At 38.5% G+C, this 19,639-nt stretch overlaps 3 protein-coding genes across 3 annotated transcripts in view; 1 reads left to right on the top strand and 2 right to left on the bottom strand.

Moving 5' to 3' along the window:
- Window positions 1–13,394, top strand: part of LOC134755892 (tudor domain-containing protein 7) — a 56,670-nt gene extending 43,276 nt beyond the window's left edge. Inside the window, exons 20-22 of the mRNA XM_063692539.1 lie at window positions 10,715–10,866; window positions 11,812–11,972; window positions 12,391–13,394. Of these exons, the coding sequence (XP_063548609.1) occupies window positions 10,715–10,866; window positions 11,812–11,972; window positions 12,391–12,620 (543 nt within the window). The 3' untranslated portion in view covers window positions 12,621–13,394. The remainder of the gene's footprint in view (window positions 1–10,714; window positions 10,867–11,811; window positions 11,973–12,390) is intronic.
- The window catches only part of LOC134755915 (nuclear speckle splicing regulatory protein 1), a 283,664-nt gene that overhangs the window by 192,015 nt on the left and 72,010 nt on the right, over window positions 1–19,639 (bottom strand). The gene's annotated exons all lie outside the window — the stretch shown is intronic.
- LOC134756285 (splicing factor 3B subunit 6) lies at window positions 14,748–16,097 on the bottom strand. The gene is made up of 3 exons (XM_063693119.1): window positions 15,892–16,097; window positions 15,681–15,799; window positions 14,748–15,181 (listed from the first exon to the last, which is right to left on the bottom strand). The coding sequence occupies exons 1-3, from the start codon at window positions 15,919–15,921 to the stop codon at window positions 14,950–14,952; spliced, it is 381 nt and encodes a 126-aa protein (XP_063549189.1). The 5' UTR covers window positions 15,922–16,097; the 3' UTR covers window positions 14,748–14,949.

Raw genomic sequence — 19,639 nt, 5'->3', positions numbered from 1 at the left:
GTGCATAACTGCCCTGACAACACTCATAACTGCAACTGCACAATCATTACCCGGACTCACTCCACAAAATATCTAGGCATAATAATAGACTCACGGCTTTCCTGGCATAACCATATAGAACTTCTGAATGGGAGGATTAGGAAATTGATATGGATTTTCAAAATTTTGAAACGTGTTGCACCTATAGAACTACTAAAGCAAGTGTACTTGTCACTAGCCCAGTCTATAATAACCGACTGCATCCCTGTATGGGGAGGGGCTAATAAAACTAAACTTATGGAGGTTGAAAGGGCGCAACGTATTTTGCTTAAAGTCATATATTCTAAACCTATTACATTCCCTACCACTGAATTGTATAGGATTAGCGACCTACACTCCGTAAGAAAACTTTATATAGAAGCTTTGCTTCTCAAACAACACAAGGCTATACAATTTGTTAATGACAACTTGACTCGACGTAGGAAAATATTCTACAAAATCAAAATTCGCCCAACGCCAATTTACAACTCAATCAGCTGAGTTATTAACTCTGTCAATAAAATACTTAACATTTACCCAATGTCATAATCTAAAGTGTAGAGATAATGTTAGATCATGGCTAAGCACACTGAATTATGAAGAAACGGAGGCACTGTTAGAATGAAACCCACTCACATACACATTCACACACACACACACATACACACACAGAGAGAGAGACACGCACACACTCTCACCTGAAATATAATTAGATTAAATTAGATTATTTATAATATTATAATTGTGTCAGTTTCGCGCCGTACGCCGCTGAGTCACTACGCTCGGTAAACTGCGGTGTTAAAATGGGTTCGATATTAAAGTGTAATCATTGCAATATCGTTATTGATGAGCTACTAGCATACGTTCAAAATAAATTATCAGTGAGCGATGTGGAAAGTCTTGTGAAGATATGCTGTTCAGTGTATTCGAGTGAACAAATTTCGAAGTCGAAGTCGTTACTTTTTGAATCACTTCCAAGTGATGTATGGAAAATCGTTAGAAAAGGTGAAGGCAAGGAAAATCGTGACTTAAATGATATTATAAGCACGATCAAGTACACAGATCCTGATTTGATGCCTATTTTTGTTGCTCGAAATCTAGATCTACTTCCGCCTATAACTTTCGACCATTTGGACGTGTCGAAACTCCTTAAGGATTTGGTCCTGGTACAAGAGCAAATAAAGGAGGTTAAGTCATCTTATGCTACGACACAGCAGCTGCAAGATTTGAGAAACGAAGTCACAGATATAAAATATAATATGTCGTTGCCTAATTCAATGTGTAACGTTAATGTTAAACGCGGAGCGTATAAGGATAGTGGATAGTCATTATCAATGCTAAATGACACCATCCACATCAGTGATTACGAGCCCCAGGAAAAATCACCAGTAACCCAGGAACTTTCGAAAAATGAAAAAGAAAATTCATTTAGATGCGCTGAGGGTAGCATTAGTAATTACGCGGCTACCGTGCAAAGTCCGAAAAACACTGCGCAGTGTAATAGCAACGAAGGCGGCGTGACGTCACCTATGATAATGACCGGGCCGGCCGATCAGCTGGGTGGCATGGATAAGCGTAAACAACTGTACTCTCAGGCCGTTTCTCTGTCGACGGAGGATAACCAGGACGTATGTGAAGTGGGCGGGAAATGGACTCTGGTCGAAAAGCGTAGCTATAAGCTAAAGGATAGATTTAAAGGGAAGTTCGGAATTGCGATCGAGTCGGGTGAAAAGTTTAGAGCGGCCGAAAAGAAAATACCTATATTTATTACAAATGTAAACAAAGACACAGCCCAAGTGGACATAGTAAACTATATTCAAAGGAAGGCGAATGAAAAAGTTAAGCTGGAGAAAATATCAATTAAGAAACATAGTGAGCATGATGCCTATAAGTTTTTTGTGCCTCAAAATAAGCTCGACATATTTCTCGATAGTAAACTTTGGCCGCAAGGTGTTGTTTTTCGTCGCTTTGTGCATTTTAAACCACCGAATATTGTGAGAGCTAAAGATAGTTCTATATACGGCACTAGTAAACACAATAATAATAATAATAATGGATAAAGACCTATATCGTTTTGTGACGTTTAACTGTAAAAATGTGAAGCGGTCAGTTGAAAGTATTAGAGATCTATGTACATATGCTGACATAATTGCGCTGAATGAAACCTGGTTGTTGCCGGAGGAAATCCCTTACTTAAGAGCCAACAGGAGTGGTCATTTCTCCATACAAACGTACTCGACTGTTTCCTCCCTGGTTTTTGAAGCTAGAGGAATGATTTTTTCAACACAGATTAATATTGTCAATATCTGTGTCGGTGTGTTTTGCTTTTTTTGATATTTTTGTATTTTAAGGCGCTAGAGCCCTTCAAACATGGCCAAAAATGGCCTCACTGACTATGCCGCAATGAGAGGCGTGGTATTCAAAACTGGTATCAATTAGCCAAAAAATCAAAACAGTCCGACACAGACAATTTCATAATCATTTAGATTTCCAAATTTGGTTACGATTGCTTAAGTTTTGGAGGAGGAAACAGTCGAGTACGAAACCTCGATTTTTGAGATTTTTACGCAGGATTTTTCGCCTAAGCTGCAGTTGTCCTTATCGCACTAATTTTAGGGGCGGGGTCAAGTTTCTAAATACGTACACGGACAGAAAAGTGATGGGCAATAGTCGACATTGAAAGTCGATAATCTAGTGATGTGATAAGTTATCGATAAACCATAACAAAGTCGCGATTTGCCTCTTACTAGGCGAAGTAAGTAAAGTGAGTATGCACTTTGGCCTCAGGGGATATCGTTTAACACTATTTATTATTCCTTGGTTCATACAAAGCTGAGCTGACGCACTAGCTACGAGATTAAGTCCTGGCTACCCCCCAAAATGGGAGGGGAAAAGTCGGCTTCTGCGGTCCAGTTTGCCTCTATTTCTACCTATCTCTTGATATGAGATCAAATTTGGTATAAATTTTGTGTAAATTAGGGACGAATAATTTATTTTAGAAATAATAGTTTCACATTTTCATACACAAATCTGAATATACGAACGAAAAATTAAAACTATATATAATTTTTGGTCACAGATTTGCTCTTTAGAAGCAAATTGTGGTGATTTGCACTAAAAATTAATTACACAATTTAGTTTATTCATTCTTTATTTAGAAAAGTATCAGTTCTAAGTACGTATTATTATATTGCTTTATATTTTACAATTTTCACTATTATTCAAAAATTTATTTTAAACAAAGTATTAATTTTATTAAAACTTTTGTGACGTGATCTCATGAAAGGGGCTCCACGAGGCGAAATACTTTTTACGCCAATTATTTTTTTTTTTTTTTAATTTACAACAAAGACGAAAGTTCGAAAAAAATGTGGTTACTTAATAATTGCCTAACTTGTTGAAAAAATTACTTTACATAATATCAATTTATAACCGTAGTATATTCCATGATATGTTTTAAATACACCATATTATTTCCTAATTTTTAAAAGAATATTTAATACCTTTAAAATAATATCTGTCTGTCTGTCTGTCAATCTGCCTGTCCGTCTGTCACCAGGCTGTATCTCGTGAACCGTGATAGCTAAAAAGTTGCAATATTTACGGATGATGTATTTCTGTTGCCGCTATAACAACAAATACTAAAAACAGAATAAAATATTTTTTTAAGTGGGGCTGCCAAACAACAAACGGGATTTTTTGCCGTTTTTTGCGTAATGCTACGGAACCGACTCGCACTTGGCCGTTTTTTGTTAATAGCTTTGAACTTTTTTTATGTGGGAATAAACGCTTCGAATACATTTTTCTAGACATCATTCTGAATCCAATGAGGTATCATACGTATTTTTAGGAGTTAGTATTTCTATTAGTGGCAGCCGTACAAGCCCAATTTCAAAGAAAAACCGCAAATCGATGTACAGGTTAGCCGTTTGCACACGCATACTAAGAGGTCAAAACAAAATTTTTGACCCGCAGTTTCTAAAAAAAATCCCTTAGGAGGGGTATGCTGAAACATTTTTTTTGTATGAAAAAAAAAACATATTTTTTTTCCAAAAACCTATCGTGTGTGGTATCATACGAAAGGGCTTTTTGAGGCGATTCTAAAATTATACCACATCATTACATTTTTGCCATTTTTTTGTAAATTAAAACAAATAGAATTTTCAAAACACACCAAGTTTGGGGTCAAGTTAAAGGGTTAAGTAGAAAAAGAAAGAAGTTAAAAGAAGTGGCTGTGACATACGGACGGACGACAGACAGACAGACATGACGAATCCATAAGGGTTCCGTTTTTTGCCATTTGGCTACGGAACCCTAAAAATGGCTAAAATGCAATGATGTGGTATATTTTCAGAATCGCTTCAAAAAGCCCTTTCGTATGATAGATGAGAAGTATACGATAGGTTTAAAAAAAAAGTTTTTTTTTATACAAAAAAAGGTTTCAGCACTCCCCTCCTAAGGGAATTTTTTTTAGGAACTGCGGGTCAAAAATTTTGTTTTGACTAGTATATACGTGTACCAAACGGCTAACCTGTACATCGATTTGCGGTTTTTTTATGCGAACAGCTTACACTATTTTTTTCACCACCTTGAACCTTTTGTAGACTAGACTATTGTCCCAAAATATTGGGCGACGACCGGTCGTCTGGCCTAGGAGGTAGTGACCCTGCCTGTGAAGCCGATGGTCCTGGGTTCGATGATATGATATGATGAGCACAGATATTTGTTCCTGAGTCATGGGTGTTTTCTATTTGTATTTAAGTATTTATATATTATGTATATCGTTGTCTGAGTACCCATAACACAAGCCTCCTTGGGCTTACCGTGGGACTTAGTCAATCTGTGTAAGAATGTCCTATAATATTGATTTAATATTTATTATTATTTATTTATTTATTGGGTTTCATATTTATTCCGATCAGAATTAGGAGCTCTTCAATTTATACCTATTTTTATCAAAATCTGACACATAAATAAAAAAACGGACCATCAATAAAACTGTATAATTACATCAAAGTAAGAAATATCACATGTCACATGTTTCTTTATTATGATAATTTTATCTAACCTGAGGCTTTCTTTTTTTCTATTCAACGGAGCCGGAGAGCGCAAATTTGTTTTTCAAGACGCTTGCTCGAAAAGATCTTATTTCATGCAGGTGTACTGAAGGGAAAAGGCCTATATTGTTCCCGCGGGAGATATAGCTTTCTTTTTTAATTAGGTATGTCACTAATTCATACGAACCAAGTAAGTTATAAGTAAAATACTTTGTTTAAAATCAAGGTATAAGGGAGTTTTACTTTTAAAATACTCACGACTATAATTTAATATTTTTGTTTATCATATTTAAAAATATTTAATTAAACTAATTTAACAGCCGTTATCTTGTATGTTTTTATACAACAATGTTTTCTTGTATGTCCATGTTATGTTATGTTTTTTTACTATTATGTAACTCGAAATGTTAATTAGATTGCAGGTTGTAGAAGGATATTGAATTTAGTTACTAAAAACGCGAGCGGCGTGAGGCCGGCGAGGAGCGCAAATAACGTGCGCGTCGGTGTGCGTGCACCACACACACTGGGATAGTCCCTCGGTACGCGGTACCGCCCCCGTCAGCGCGACGACGATATTCTCTTTCAAATCTCAAAATTGAGTTTGGTCTGGGCTCCTGTTGGCTCTTAAGGCTGGCGTCCACTAGACTCGCCGAGGCGAATCGAATCGAGCAGTTTTGCAGCACAGGTGCCTCGGCTATTGATACGACAACAGGTATGCTTCGCGGTAGACCTCACGGGGGCGTCGCGCTACTATGGAAGCGGGCGTCGTTCTACAATGTGTCCGTAGTGCAGTGTAATAATCCTCGTATATGTGCAATTAAAATAGTGCTGCGCGATAAGTCGATATTGGTAATGAGTGTCTATATGCCTACCGACTCGAGTGTTAATTTGGCTGACTATACGGATACGCTTAGCGCGGTGAGTGCTATAATAGATAGTTGTAGTACTGAGTGTGTTTATATTATGGGTGACTTTAACGCACATCCGTCAGAGACATTTTATAGCGAACTGGAAGGGTTCTGTACAGAACAACACTGGTCTTGTATTGACATAAAGTTACTGGGACTGCATTCAAATACCTATACGTATATTAGTGAGGTACATGGCTGTAAGCGGTGGCTCGATCATTGTGTGGTCACTGAGGCAGCCGTTTCCTCAGTGATAAGAGTGTATGTAGAATACGATGTATTATGGTCGGATCATTTTCCTTTGGTAATTGAGTGTACTTTGAATGGCGTGCAACCTAAAGTAGAAAACCCTATTATACAAAATAATAATAATATTATATGGAACATGCAGCAAATAAATGATTATGCGGAAATTTGTCATGCGAAATTGAGCCTAATTGACGTTCCAGAAGCACTTCGGCACTGTTGTGGTAGTACCTGTAGCGATGTAAGTCATCGACAAGTTATAGATACTTTGTATAACAATATTGTGTCCGCGTTGTGTGATGCCGCGCTGTTAGGTAGGGAGGGCCGTGCATATGTAAAGAAAAAACCTGTTATAGGCTGGAATAAGCATGTAGCCAGTGCGCACAGGGAGGCCAGGCGTAAATATTTAATTTGATCTGCATATGGTGGACCGCGATCAGGCCGTCTGTTTGATGAGATGTGTGAGACTAGAAAGATTTTTAAGTCACGGCTAAAGTGGGTCCAGAATCATGAGGAGCAAATAAAAATGGACATACTCGCCTCACATCATTACCGAAACGACTTTCGATCTTTCTGGTCGAGTACAAACAAATTGAATTTGAAAGCTGGTGTCCCGGTGAGCATTGGGGGCATTAATGAACCTAGTAAAATTGCTAATCTGTTTGTAGATCATTTTACAGTAAGATCGCCTTTGGGGCCATCGCACGGGGAGGGGATCAATGCTGAGCCCATTAACGAGATAGGAATCAAAATCACATCTAAAGATATCGCTCACATTATCAAAAACATGAAAAGAGGTAAATCTCCTGGCCATGATGGGCTCAGCATTGAGCACCTGAGATACGCGGGTCCACACATAACTAGATTGTTAGCGATATTGTACACAGTTTGTATTGGGCACGCGTACCTCCCTGCGGAGATGATACGAACCATTGTTGTACCGATAGTTAAAAACAAAACTGGTGACATTTCGGACAAAAATAATTATAGACCTATATCGCTAGCAACTGTTCTTGCAAAGGTTTTTGACGGTGTGCTGGATGCGCACTTGAGTAAATACATAAAACTGCATGATAATCAGTTTGGATTTAGGTCTGGTTTATCAACAGAAAGTGCCATTTTAGGTTTAAAGCACACTGTTCACTATTATACGAAACGGAAAACCGATGTTTATGCTTGTTTCCTCGACCTTTCGAAGGCGTTTGACCTGGTCTCCTACGACATACTGTGGAACAAACTAAATGAGGTTCATGTCCCGCCAGAGATTGTTAATTTATTAAAATACTGGTATGGAGGCCAGGTCAACCAAGTTCGATGGGCAGGGGCATTGTCGACACCATACAGACAGGAGTGCGGCGTGAGGCAGGGAGGGTTGACCTCGCCGGTTCTTTTCAACTTGTATGTGGACGGACTGGTGGGTGCGCTCAGTAACACGCATGTCGGCTGTCATGTGGACGGTGTAGGGGAGATACGGATAAGACGGGGACGCTAAGGTAAAGAAGTAAAAAATCAGGGTATTTAAAAATAATATCTGAGTTATTTATTAATCAAACATTCATTACTTATTATAGTTTTATTTGGCACAGCTTTGGACTTGCTAACTAATCATACAAAATTAAAAAAAAATCAATTAACAAAAATGTCAAATACACCATCTTACCCCACATGTGGGACAAGACGGGATACTAAAAAAGGGACAATATAGGGACAAAGGGTAAGATGGGGACTTAATTCTCTTGACAGAAATACATATCAAGACATCTTCCAAATCTTCGTCGTCGACTCCAGCACAAGCTGTGTGGGCCCATCGTCCACACTGCTGACACCCAACGCAGTTTTCCGACGATTTTAGGTAGGAATTATTAAGCCCCATCATGCCTCGCATAATTTGCCCCGTCTTGCCTTCGCCACCATTGTTTACCAAAAATATTAGTAAAAAAAAACACACCAAACTTCAAGCATTTTGAGTTACGCCACACGATAATTAATACAATCTCAAATGCGTTAAAAAATCCACGTTAATCAGGCTCTATTACTTACGGTTCTATAACAAGTTATTGAGCTCCCAAATAATAGAGCGATGAAATCGGTAAACACGTTTTGACCTGCACTGAACAAACGCACGCACTCTCACTCGCTGCCGACATCGGACTGATGGCCGCGCGGGAGGGGCGTCCCGTCGGCCATTACGATGCGTTAGTGTGACGTATAGTTTCGTCTATGTGTGGGTGGCCCCGTCTTACCTCGTGTCCCCGTCTTATCCGCATCTCCCCTATGCGTAAACAATATCAGCTACGCGGATGACATGGTGTTGCTGAGCGCATCCATCTGTGGCCTGAGGAAACTCGTCAGTATTTGTGAAAGGTATGCGAAGGATCACGGGTTACTATACAATAGTAAAAAAAGCGAGGTCATGGTCTTTGGGGCCGGCTGTAAGATCCCAGATCACATGCCCCCAGTTACATTGAATGGTACACCTCTACAGAGAGTAAATCAGTTGAAATACCTAGGGCATCTGGTAACGGCCGACCTCAGGGATAATGAGGACGTTGAAAGGGAAAGGAGGGCATTGTCACGAAGAGCAAACATGATTGCCCGCAGGTTTGCACGATGTTCACGTGACGTAAAACTTACACTTTTTAGAGCGTACTGTACAAGTTTTTACACGTGCAGCCTGTGGGCTAGATTCACCAAGACTGGTTACAATGCCCTCCGAGTACAATACAACAACGCATTTAGGGTACTGTTGGGGCTGCCTCGACACTGTAGTGCATCAGGGATGTTTGCAGAAGCACACGTAGATTGTTTTTATGCAACAATGCGTAAAAGATGTGCCTCCCTGGTGCGCAGGGTGAGGGCCAGCACCAACAGTATCCTGAAAATGATCTCGAGCAGACTGGACTGTCCGTACATGAATCGGTGCTGCACAGTCGCAAGTGGAGGTGTTCAGCGGTGATCCATGAACGGACAATAATAATATAATGTAATGTAATTTAATTTTCAATTTAATTTTAATTGTTATTTTATTGTATTATAAACCTACTAACCTTAGTTATAAGTAAAACAAAATATGTAACTAACAATATGTGGATCCTGGTTATCTAAATAAAGAACTTTTAATAATAATTTAATAATAGAATATTAAAGATCTTTAATTGTAATTACACAATTTAACTGATCATAAATTGTAAAATAATTTGTATAAATTATATTAATTAAGTACAGTTCCTATTTCCTAATGGAAGAGGCTCTCCCGTCACAAGTATTGTTTTACTTAATGGGAGACTCCAGCCTTTTATGTAAAGTGTATCATAAATATCATAATGTTAAACCAAAAAAAAACTATTTGTATTTGTTGTATTTGTACACAACACACTATTTAAATGCATAAAAAAATCTAATGAAATATATGTACTTACCAATAATAAACCTACATTTCTTGTACTTTAAGAACAAATTAAATTATTTTCTATGAACATATTTTAATTTGTGGTTTTTCAAGTAGACACACTACTATTTAAACTATAAACTGAAATAAATGTCATATACAAAGGAAAAAAAAACCGTGTGACCGGATAGCCGAACGGTTCAGGCACCTGTCCGGTAAACGGGGTACGCTGGTTCGATTCCAGCTCTGGACACTGGAGGCTTTGGTAATTTTTTCCTTCGTATATGACATTTATTTCAGTTTACATTTCTTGTGTTTGACTTTCCTCATAGTCGAATTGAAAAGCTGTGTTTAACTCGGGTAACAGTAACCATCTTACCCTCGAACTATTGGCTAAAATATCTGGGCTGACGTGGTTGACTTTCCACCCTTGGTTAACAATCTACTATTAATAAAGTTAGTTCACAGTTAAAACATTCCAACAATGACCACGTTTTAAAAGGTCCACAAATTGATAATTAATTTTAACTTGCACAAAATTAAGGTCACGTAATTCACGTACATACAACTTTTTCTAAGGCAGGCGCAGCGCGCCGCCAGTGCATCACAAAAATGCCTTCAAATGAAAAATAACTTCGGTCGATAACGTAGGTACATTATTTCCAATAAAAAAGTCTTCCACTAATTATGCCATCATTTTAGGTCATTTCTTTATGTATGGTTACACGGTTAATAGATATGCTTTCCCGCTTAAGACGCGTTTTTGACGCGATTCCTATCCCTTCAAATTCTTCTTAAGCTGGTTTTACTGCAGTTATAAACCACATACACATACTGTACAGGCATGCGCTCGCGCGCACAAGTAATACGAGACATTATTAACTAAATTAAAAAAGGTTTTACGTACGTATTATTGGGTTACAGCTTTTAATAATGAAAACTTGAATCTCGAAATCAGATTAAGAGTGGAAAATTTGAGTATGTCACTAACGAGTTTGAAGTAACCGGAACCGGGACTAATTCAAAATAAAACATAGTATACTTTGGTAGGTATGCATAACACAGCCTTTACTTAAGCACTTTTTATGTGACACCAGGTTCAACCAAACAGCACCAGGGAAACGCTGCAAACGATGATGGCGTCGTTGCAGGCAGAATGCCCGAAGATGACCGAGGCAGATGCTCCGACGGAACCGGCCAATGGAGACCTGTACACTGTGTATTATGATAAGGATTCTTCCTGGTATAGGTAAGCGGTCATGTTCATTTTCCTTTTTAAATCGCAACTCCAACTTTCCTTGTTACAAGTTTCTTCTATTATTGATCTATCGGATAATAATAACTGCTTGTATAATAACAATAAGGCAATCTCTGTAGTTCTAGTCTTGTTTGAATCGGGTTGATAGAAATTTACAATGAAAGTACCCGGGCGTTTTCTAAAATAAATATTGAATCCCGATTCTTTTAAATCTAGACATTCTTGGGCTCATTCTACTCAGAATCAACAGCATTCTCCATCCTGCCATTATAAAAATATGTCCCAAAATGTCCATTTCATAACGTCACGTTGTAGTGTAAATTTTTTACTTGTATGTGCGTAAATTTTTGAGACATTTTTTTTTATGACCAGGATTGAATATGCTAGTGATTCTGAATTGAAAGAACCCAAAAACACCAGGATCTGTGAGAATCAGGTTTTCAATATTTATTTTAGAAAACGCCCTACCTACTTGGAGTAAGTTGCAATTACTGCAAGTTTCAATTTTTGTTGTTTAACCCTTTGTGCTAATATAGATACCCGAGCAAGCGAGATATTCCAAAATTGAACCACGAGCGTAGTGAGTGGTCCGAAAAGCGGAATCTTGAGCATTGCGAGGGTTTTAAGGCACGAGGGTTAAAGAAACCTTGCTGCCGAGTGGAACCCAATTTTTCACCACACCATCGCGCGGAAAATACTAATAGGAAAACATTACAAATACATACAATCAAAATGAACGTTTTTAAATATTTATCATACAAAATCATCACTTAATTAAGGTCAATTCTACTACAACTCAAAATTTGCATGAATTTACTGTTCAGTTTTGCGACTTTCTCATCAGTTTTTGGAGAATAAAGAGAGGCAGAGAGCCTTTACGAGCTAGCTGGTATGGTGAAGAGAAACTTGTTCAATAGTAGGTATGATTGATTGCAGGGTTACAATAGCGGGAATTGTATCCACTGAAATGGTATCAGTGTACTTCTGCGACTACGGGGATCTAGCGCTCTTCGCCATCAAGGATTTGCGGCCCGTGCCCGCCAACGCTCCCTTGGCGCGCTCATTGCCGCCGCAGGCAATCAAGGCTAGACTGTATGGTTAGTTCGTTTAACAACATTTTACACTTTTCTTTATTTATTGCAAACTGAATTTCTATCGTTGGCATTTGTCAAATTGTACCAATACTACCATTAACAATTAATAGACATATCCAGCAGAAGGTAAGAGTTTTATGGCGGTATGGTCGAACGGCTATGACACGATATGACTTGGCCCTGGAGATCCGGCTTCTTGCCTCTACTCGTAGATGCGAATGTTTGACGTTATTGCTTGCTCCGCTACGCTGTCATGTCCGTGCTGTTAAAGTAGCTGTTTATTAAAAAAATTGTACATGCAGTACAATTTTTTTATTTTATGGCAAATGAAAATAATTTCCAATAGGATCGCTATCTCGTACTATCGTTTATTTTTGAAGTTCACGAATATAAATTGTAAATATTTGCATTTTGTCCACAGATGTGTGGCCGCTTCATCAAGACTGGACTGTAGAAGACTGTATTAGGTTTCAAGAATTATGCGTGGAACAGCAATTCGTGGGGATTTGCAAAGACGTGGGCAAGGACCCGCTCAACACCAACGAGCCGCTGCTCACGCTCGACCTCATCGACACTTCCACCGATGAGGACATTTATCTTAATAAGCAATTAGAAACAGAGGGCAGAGCGAGGCTCGGCTCTGCTTCATAACTGATTTTATAATGACATTATTTATTTAAAGTTTTATTTCGTATAATGGCAACATAAACAGTATATGTTGGTGGTGTTTACAGTGGCGCTGCAACAGGATGCGGCTGTATATACACGGTATACGAGCGAGACTATGTACGTTAACATTTTATAACACCGTCTCACTTGCATATCGTTCGTCCATCGTGTCGTCGCATCAATGTTTCAACCACATTACACTTATTACATGAAGCAGTAAATCGAGTTAGACGTTACCTCCAACCAAATATATCACTCGCATAAAGAATGTGTTCTGTTCATGTAATAATGAAATGAATATGTTATTCCTATTTATACTATTGTGTAACTATACATATAAGTTTAACACATTCACTGTCCCCAACGCACATATGTGCGTTCACCGTCATACAAGTTTGTTCCTAGGCCACGCCCCCTGGGCAGTGAATGCGTTAAGACGAATGAAGTGCATGTTCATGTTTATGTTTTTATTTTTTCGTTTTGTTTATCTCAATGTTGATCGTTTTTGAGGTGGCATACTTAAAGTTTAGCAATTTTAAATACTCTTTGTTATAAGATTACTTATATTCAAATTATTACCAGTTAGTCAGATATATTACAAACAAGTATTCAACATATTTACATAGTAAATAACTTGTAACTAAAACTTATAGACAGTGTGCAGCAGCCCATAGATCTGTATACCTCAGTACGTAAAACCCGATGACCCATGTGTTAGTAATTAAGTAACCACATTCGAAATAAATAAATAAAAATCTTATAATTAATTAGTATTTTCATTTTATTTCAAAGCATTCTTTACTTCAGTGTGTGTGTACCTACCGAGAACAGCTGGGCCTGGGAATTTATATTTCTGGTAGTTACCAAATAGGAGAGAATTCCAGCTGCTACCAGTGCTAAAAAATTGGGAGGTTAAAGCTGGGAATAGGAAGTAATAAGTAATACTGCAAAGATCTGCCGTAAACCGTACACCATAGAGTAACTTATAATTTTATAGGTACTATGCCAAACAGTTTTTTGACATGTTTTCAGATTATTTGTTAAGAATAAATATGCCATTGATGCATCAATGCGGTTTGTTTACAATTTGTGCTAGTGGCGCCCGCTACGCAGAGTTTTGCGTCATATTCCCTTCTGGCTTCTAGTAACCTGCACAGCACTTTCCATAGTTAATTAAGGACCTACTACAGACGTGCAAATTGCGGAAAATTTCCAAAAGGAAATTCCGCAGGAAATATTTCAAATGGAAAGTTTCATCTTTAGCAAATTCTATCATTTTTGCGTAGGTAGGCGGGACCCGTGGCAGTTTGGGTCTTTAGGTCCATTAGTTCAGTGGGATTGGAGAGCACTTGACTGAGTGAAACGGTAAATGGATGGATCGAAACGGTTGACAACGCCGCTGGCAAAGGAACTAAAAGACCGAACTAGTTCGTTTGACTGACTGACCGAGAGTGGAGCGCTCCCTTTAGGCAGTGGCGTAGCGTGAACTAATCTAGCCGTGAGCGAAATCGCATCTGCGAGGCCCTATTCTTTCACTGTGCTTGAAGAGGCCTCGCGCGAGGCCCCCCTTGGGGCGCGAGGCCGTGGGCGACGGCCCACTTCGCCCACGCCTAGCTACGCCACTGCCTTTAACCTGGAAACTGCTCGACCGACAGTCAGCGCTGACCGTCGGTCGGCGTAGCTATATCTATGCAAGTCTATGAACGCGAACACAGCTACGCTGACGGTACGCGCGTGATTTGGTCAGGACCGACGGTCAGCACTGACCGTCGGTCGAGCACTGTTTCCAGCCTTAGTGACTGAGCATACAGAAGCCTACTGCTTGAGAGCCAGGTCAACTCCATTTGCACACTACACTGCTGAGCATTAGAAAGTAATTAAATCTCCTTTATAAACCTTAAACAGGTTTTATAATGTGTTTCAGTAGTGTCTTCACTTAAATTTACTATGAAAGTTAACTACAGATATGTTTTTAGGGAGAGAAAGAGATGTTAAGTATGATGCTGTTATACTGCTTAACACATGTCATACTTTGAAACTATACTTTCTCTATATAAGATTTTGATAATGTTTAGGCAAGGTAGCAGAAAGAATGCAAAGAAAAGAATATTTCTTTTTTTGTCTTATATTAAATTTAACTATCTTAGCGCCACTTGCACCATCCCACTAACCCGGGGTTAATATGTTAACCCAATGTCAAATAGTACTGGTAACCATGGTAACTTCAGGTTTAACAGGTAGCCCCGGGTTAGTTGAATGGTGCAAGTAGCTGTAACACATTATAATAGAAAAATTATCTAAAAACACAAAATTATTTTCGCAGTTCTTCTGATGAGATGCCATATTTCTTCTTTAGAGTATCCAATTCCTCTTGCTTCTTCTCAATATCCATACCCTTGAAAGCTTTGTTTGATCGGTAATATAATACAACCAAGTATCTGTTGCAGACATTGAAGCCTGAGAGATGGTCACAGGCATTCTTTGCATCAAATATATCTTCATACACTACAAAAGCAGTACCTCTGGTTTCTGGTGTGTTTCCTCTGAAAAAGCGAAAGCATTAGGTAAGGTTTCTACAGTACATAGTTCTAAGAGTAGTAATGACCCCAATGTAGTATTAAAAGTCTTGTTTCATAATATTGTCATTCTTAGCTACATTCTATGAAATGAATACCAGATTGACTTCATAGATTATGGTCCTTTAGAAGAGGGTTTTCCAAAATATAAAATATGAAGAGCCAAATGCTATACATTTCAACCCGTCAAAACAAATTGGAAGCTTGGTTGTGGCTCTCAGGTTAGCAAGTTTTGGAGCCCTTACTTTACTTTCCTGCCGTTTTATCAAACAAATCATGTCTATAACCTCAAATGAACAAAGCAGCGACTCTGTAGCTTGTTCTACAGCATAGGTCTTAGGGCCTTTTGGAAGAATATCATTTCTGAAAACTCCCTGTACCTGGGCATTTAATACCTTAACACAACAATTATCTACACTGGTTTATGCCAAAATTAGATATTTATAAAATAAACATTTAAACTTACACACGGATTTGCCTAATTGCTCCATATTTTCCAAAAATATCATACATTTCTTCGGCAGAGATTTTGTACGGCAGATTACGTATATACAAAACCCTGTTGACTTCAGGTGGAAGGCGAACCTAGAACAAGCAAAGGTAAGGGTAAGACACATTTCATTAATTTCGTTGTATATTCAAAACAAGACTACTGATATAAGTGGTAAAAATCTTACGTTTGCTCGTCGTTGTAGTGCCAAAGCCATGGTTCAATATCCTCAATTGATGATGAACTTGCAATCTAAATAAGCAAATATGCAATGGGGTACCGACCGACCGAACATACATATAGTATTATACTCTTTGGACCGAACTAGTTAAATATTGCTGGTAAATTTGCAATTTTTTCTATCTAAAATAATAGTGTGCGCTTGATGCTTTGCTGCATCAAGTGTTGCCAACTCGGAAGTTGAAAAAATGTTACTTATGTCTAAATTATGCCAGAATTATGCTAAATAATTTTGGAATGTGCTAAAAAAAACCGGCCAAGTGCGAGTCGGACTCGCGTTCCAAGGGTTCCGTACATTACACAATTTAAACAATGTATTTATTATGCGAAATGTCTAAAAACCCGTAGGGGTCGGATCAAAAACTAAGTAATTAAGTTCGACTCACGCTTGACTGCACATTTCTAATAGGTTTTCCGGTGATCTATAGGTAAAGATCTATTCTGTGTATTTTTTTCAAAATTTTTGGCCCAGTAGTTTCGGAGATAAAGGGGGGGAATAGTCATTTTTTGCCTATTTTCTTGAATAACTTCTAAACTAAAATTATATAAAAAATATATTTGAGATTCTCACAATGAGTTCTTTCATTTGATATGTAACACGATATAGTTTGACAAACTTTATTTTTAATCTTCTCATTTACCCCCCAAAAGTGGCCCCCGTGTTTAAAATTAATTTGTTTACGTTACATGTCCATCTTTGGGTCACAAACTTACATATGTGTACCAAATTTCAACTTAATTGGTCCAGTAGTTTTGGAGAAAGTAGACTGTGACAGACGGACAGACAGACAGACAGACGCACGAGTGATCCTATAAGGGTTCCGTTTTTTCCTTTTGAGGTACAGAACTAAAAATGCTAAACAATATATTAGTAGGTAACTAAAAAACGAGGATCTGCCACATAAATCAAACAATGCTGTTTCTGAAAATTTTACACACCTTTGACTGGCGCTTGGTTTGCCAAGCTAACTTTACACCGACTTGGTTAGCTAATGCCAAATTTCTTTAAATTGACGTGACGTGACGTTTGTAGTGACTCTCCACACTTTGTAGCTGTCGATACATTACCATACCGATAACACAAAACAGATTAGTGAGTGTCTAGACGAGACAACTTTACGCACAATCACATCGCGGCTTCGTACCGCGTTTCGCGCACGGTTGGAGGGGGCTATTGAAATTTGACGTTTGTAGTGACTCTCCACACTTTGTAGCGGTCGATGCATTACCATACAATAGATAACACAAAACAGATTAGTGAGTGTCTAGACGAGACAATTTTACGCACAATCTGATTAGATTGACAATTTAATTGGTAACGCGTATAAAAAACGAAACGCAAAGACATTGTCTTGCCGATTTCACTATGTAATTGTGTATTATAATTTAATTTCTTATCAAAGTGACAATTGTGTTTTCTCGTCTGGACAAACCTTAAAAAAAAAGGAAAAAGGAAAACTACAACATAATAACAATATTTCACCGTTTTAAGCAAACTTCTGACTGTGTCACTATTAAGATCCACGTACTCAAAAATACAAAAGCCAGGTGGTTAACGTCTGTCAGTCTGCCCCGACGTACCAACCTTACAACAAATGTCATGTAATTCTAAATAACTGCTGCCTATCAAGTATCACCTGGCACCACCTGGCACTAAGGTCGCGGTGCGGTGCGGTAGTCTGTTACGGTTTATAATAGGGGATATACAGCACTAGCCTTTATAGTAAACCATAGAGTAACCTTACATACCTAAACTTATACATACCGGGAAAAGCGAACCCGAAATTTCGCCCACAGCCTCTTTATCGCTCAAATATGCAAAGTGACAGAGATGTTAAATAACGAAATTTCGCTTTTATTGTTTCACGATAGACCCTCGTATTGTGGTATGTAGCGTTCGCTACATATTTATTTTTTTACCATCTATCGGTGGTTTTTGGAACTTCTCCCATATCAACGTAGTTTTCGTATTTCTTCGGGTTTTTTTTTGTTGTTTGTTATGCGAGGGCTAGTGGGTTATCGTTAGCGCGGAATTCTCTTAGATGGCGCTCTACCTATATCAAAACACGTGGAACCTTTTTTGGACTGAGATATTTTCGATGTAGGCAGGTTACAATTGCGTTGAATTTTGAATTTCAATTCTGATTCGGAAAGAAGAAATTTGTTTTCTTCGGAGGACTTCAGATAGATTTTGAGATTGACGTGGAAAGGTCTGTTTGTGGTCCGCGAATATTTTTTCTATTTCTTCCTTGTTTCCGTCAAGTAAACCTTTAATCGAGAGGAACGTTTTCTTTGGAAGTTGCCAATAATAACTTGGAGTGCGCTTTTCTTCCCGTCGTTCCGCGGCCTTGTTGGCCGTAATTGCCTGCACCAGGACCCTTTTAAGGCCACCGTCGAGCAGTGCTCCGGTGGTACGTGGTGGCCGTATCAACGACAAGGCACAGCCGCCGACGGGCAGTCGGCAGTGGATGGTCGTCGACCGGCGGTCAGGTATCAGACCCACGGAGGACACGAGCCCGCATACTGCGTGGTTCGATAGGTCACGGTACAGCGTTGGTTGGCCGAACGTTTTCTTTGGAAAGGAACTAGCAAATTGTCATCTTCTACGATCTTGCATATTTTGAATATTTTTTAACGTTATGGGATTGGTTCTCGTTTAATAACCCTATCATTGTTCATTGTTATTTTTTGTGCCATATTTCTTTTAATTCTGTAAAGCCGCTGTTATCCGTACTCCGCATTTCTTTACGGCATTTTCAAAATTCTAATTGCCCCTAATTGTCAGGCGAAACTAATAATTGGCATTAAATTTAGGCACCTATCACCCGTTGAAACAGCCATTATCGTCCATAATCTCCATCTCATTAATCCATTTCTTTCCTTCTACAGCTAAATTTATACGCCGTTATCTTTCGCACGTACACCAGTTCACGCCAGTGCGGAAAGCGGACAGTCAGAAAAATAATTTGTTTTGGTTATAATAATTTTTAAATTTCATGTGTAGATTTTTTTTGGTGTTTTATGTTAAATTTAGTAAAGTGCTTAACAAATTATACGTGTTGTGCAGAAGTATTTGTTTTGCGTAATATTCCCTATTTCTCGTACCTATGTATAAAATTTCTGTAGCCTCCATCCACACTCGTGTGTGGAGCGGGGTTCTGACGGTTGTGCCATGCCAAGTAGGTTTCAAACTCGGCTTAGGGACATAATTTACATAATCACTTCATTCACTAAATTATGCTAAAAATTATGCCAGATGCCAAATGGAAAATTTCGATGCCAAAGAGTGTGAAATTTTGCCAGATCTGGCACCATTTATGCCAAGTTGGCAACACTGGCTGCATCTTTGCTGGTTGCTTGACAATGACGTTGACATTTAACTTTTTTTTGGTTGGTCCGTTAGACTTAAGCAGTAAGGCTCTACAGACCTTGCAACCTATCACCACACCATATTTTTGGTACATTGCGGTTTTGATTGTATTGACTATGTATTGACGTATTAAAATATAATTCAGTTTGGAAGTACTTACTAATTTATTTTGGATAATTTAAATAAATTCGCGCCTGTTTCTACATTCTTTGGTTTCTACTGACAAAGTAGGTGAGTTTGAGTTGAGTATCGGTGAGCTGAGGGTTGGCTGAGGGCCTACCGCAAACACTGAAGTTCTCAAAATGCTCGCGTTTTGCACACTCTT

The sequence above is a fragment of the Cydia strobilella genome, chromosome 3 (genome assembly GCF_947568885.1).
Source record: "Cydia strobilella chromosome 3, ilCydStro3.1, whole genome shotgun sequence".
Taxonomy (NCBI): domain Eukaryota; kingdom Metazoa; phylum Arthropoda; class Insecta; order Lepidoptera; family Tortricidae; genus Cydia; species Cydia strobilella.
Note: the sequence above shows the minus strand (reverse complement) of the source record. Positions and strands in the feature narration are given on the sequence as shown.

Excerpts from the sequence above, each read along its gene's own strand:
- LOC134756285 (XM_063693119.1), bottom strand. The coding sequence starts at position 15,921 with ATGGCTTTGGCACTACAACGACGAGCAAAC. Across the intron at positions 15,800-15,891 it reads CACTACAACGACGAGCAAAC|GTTCGCCTTCCACCTGAAGT; the intron begins GTAAGATTTTTA and ends TGCTTGTTCTAG. Across the intron at positions 15,182-15,680 it reads GCAATTAGGCAAATCCGTGT|AGGAAACACACCAGAAACCA; the intron begins GTAAGTTTAAAT and ends TCGCTTTTTCAG.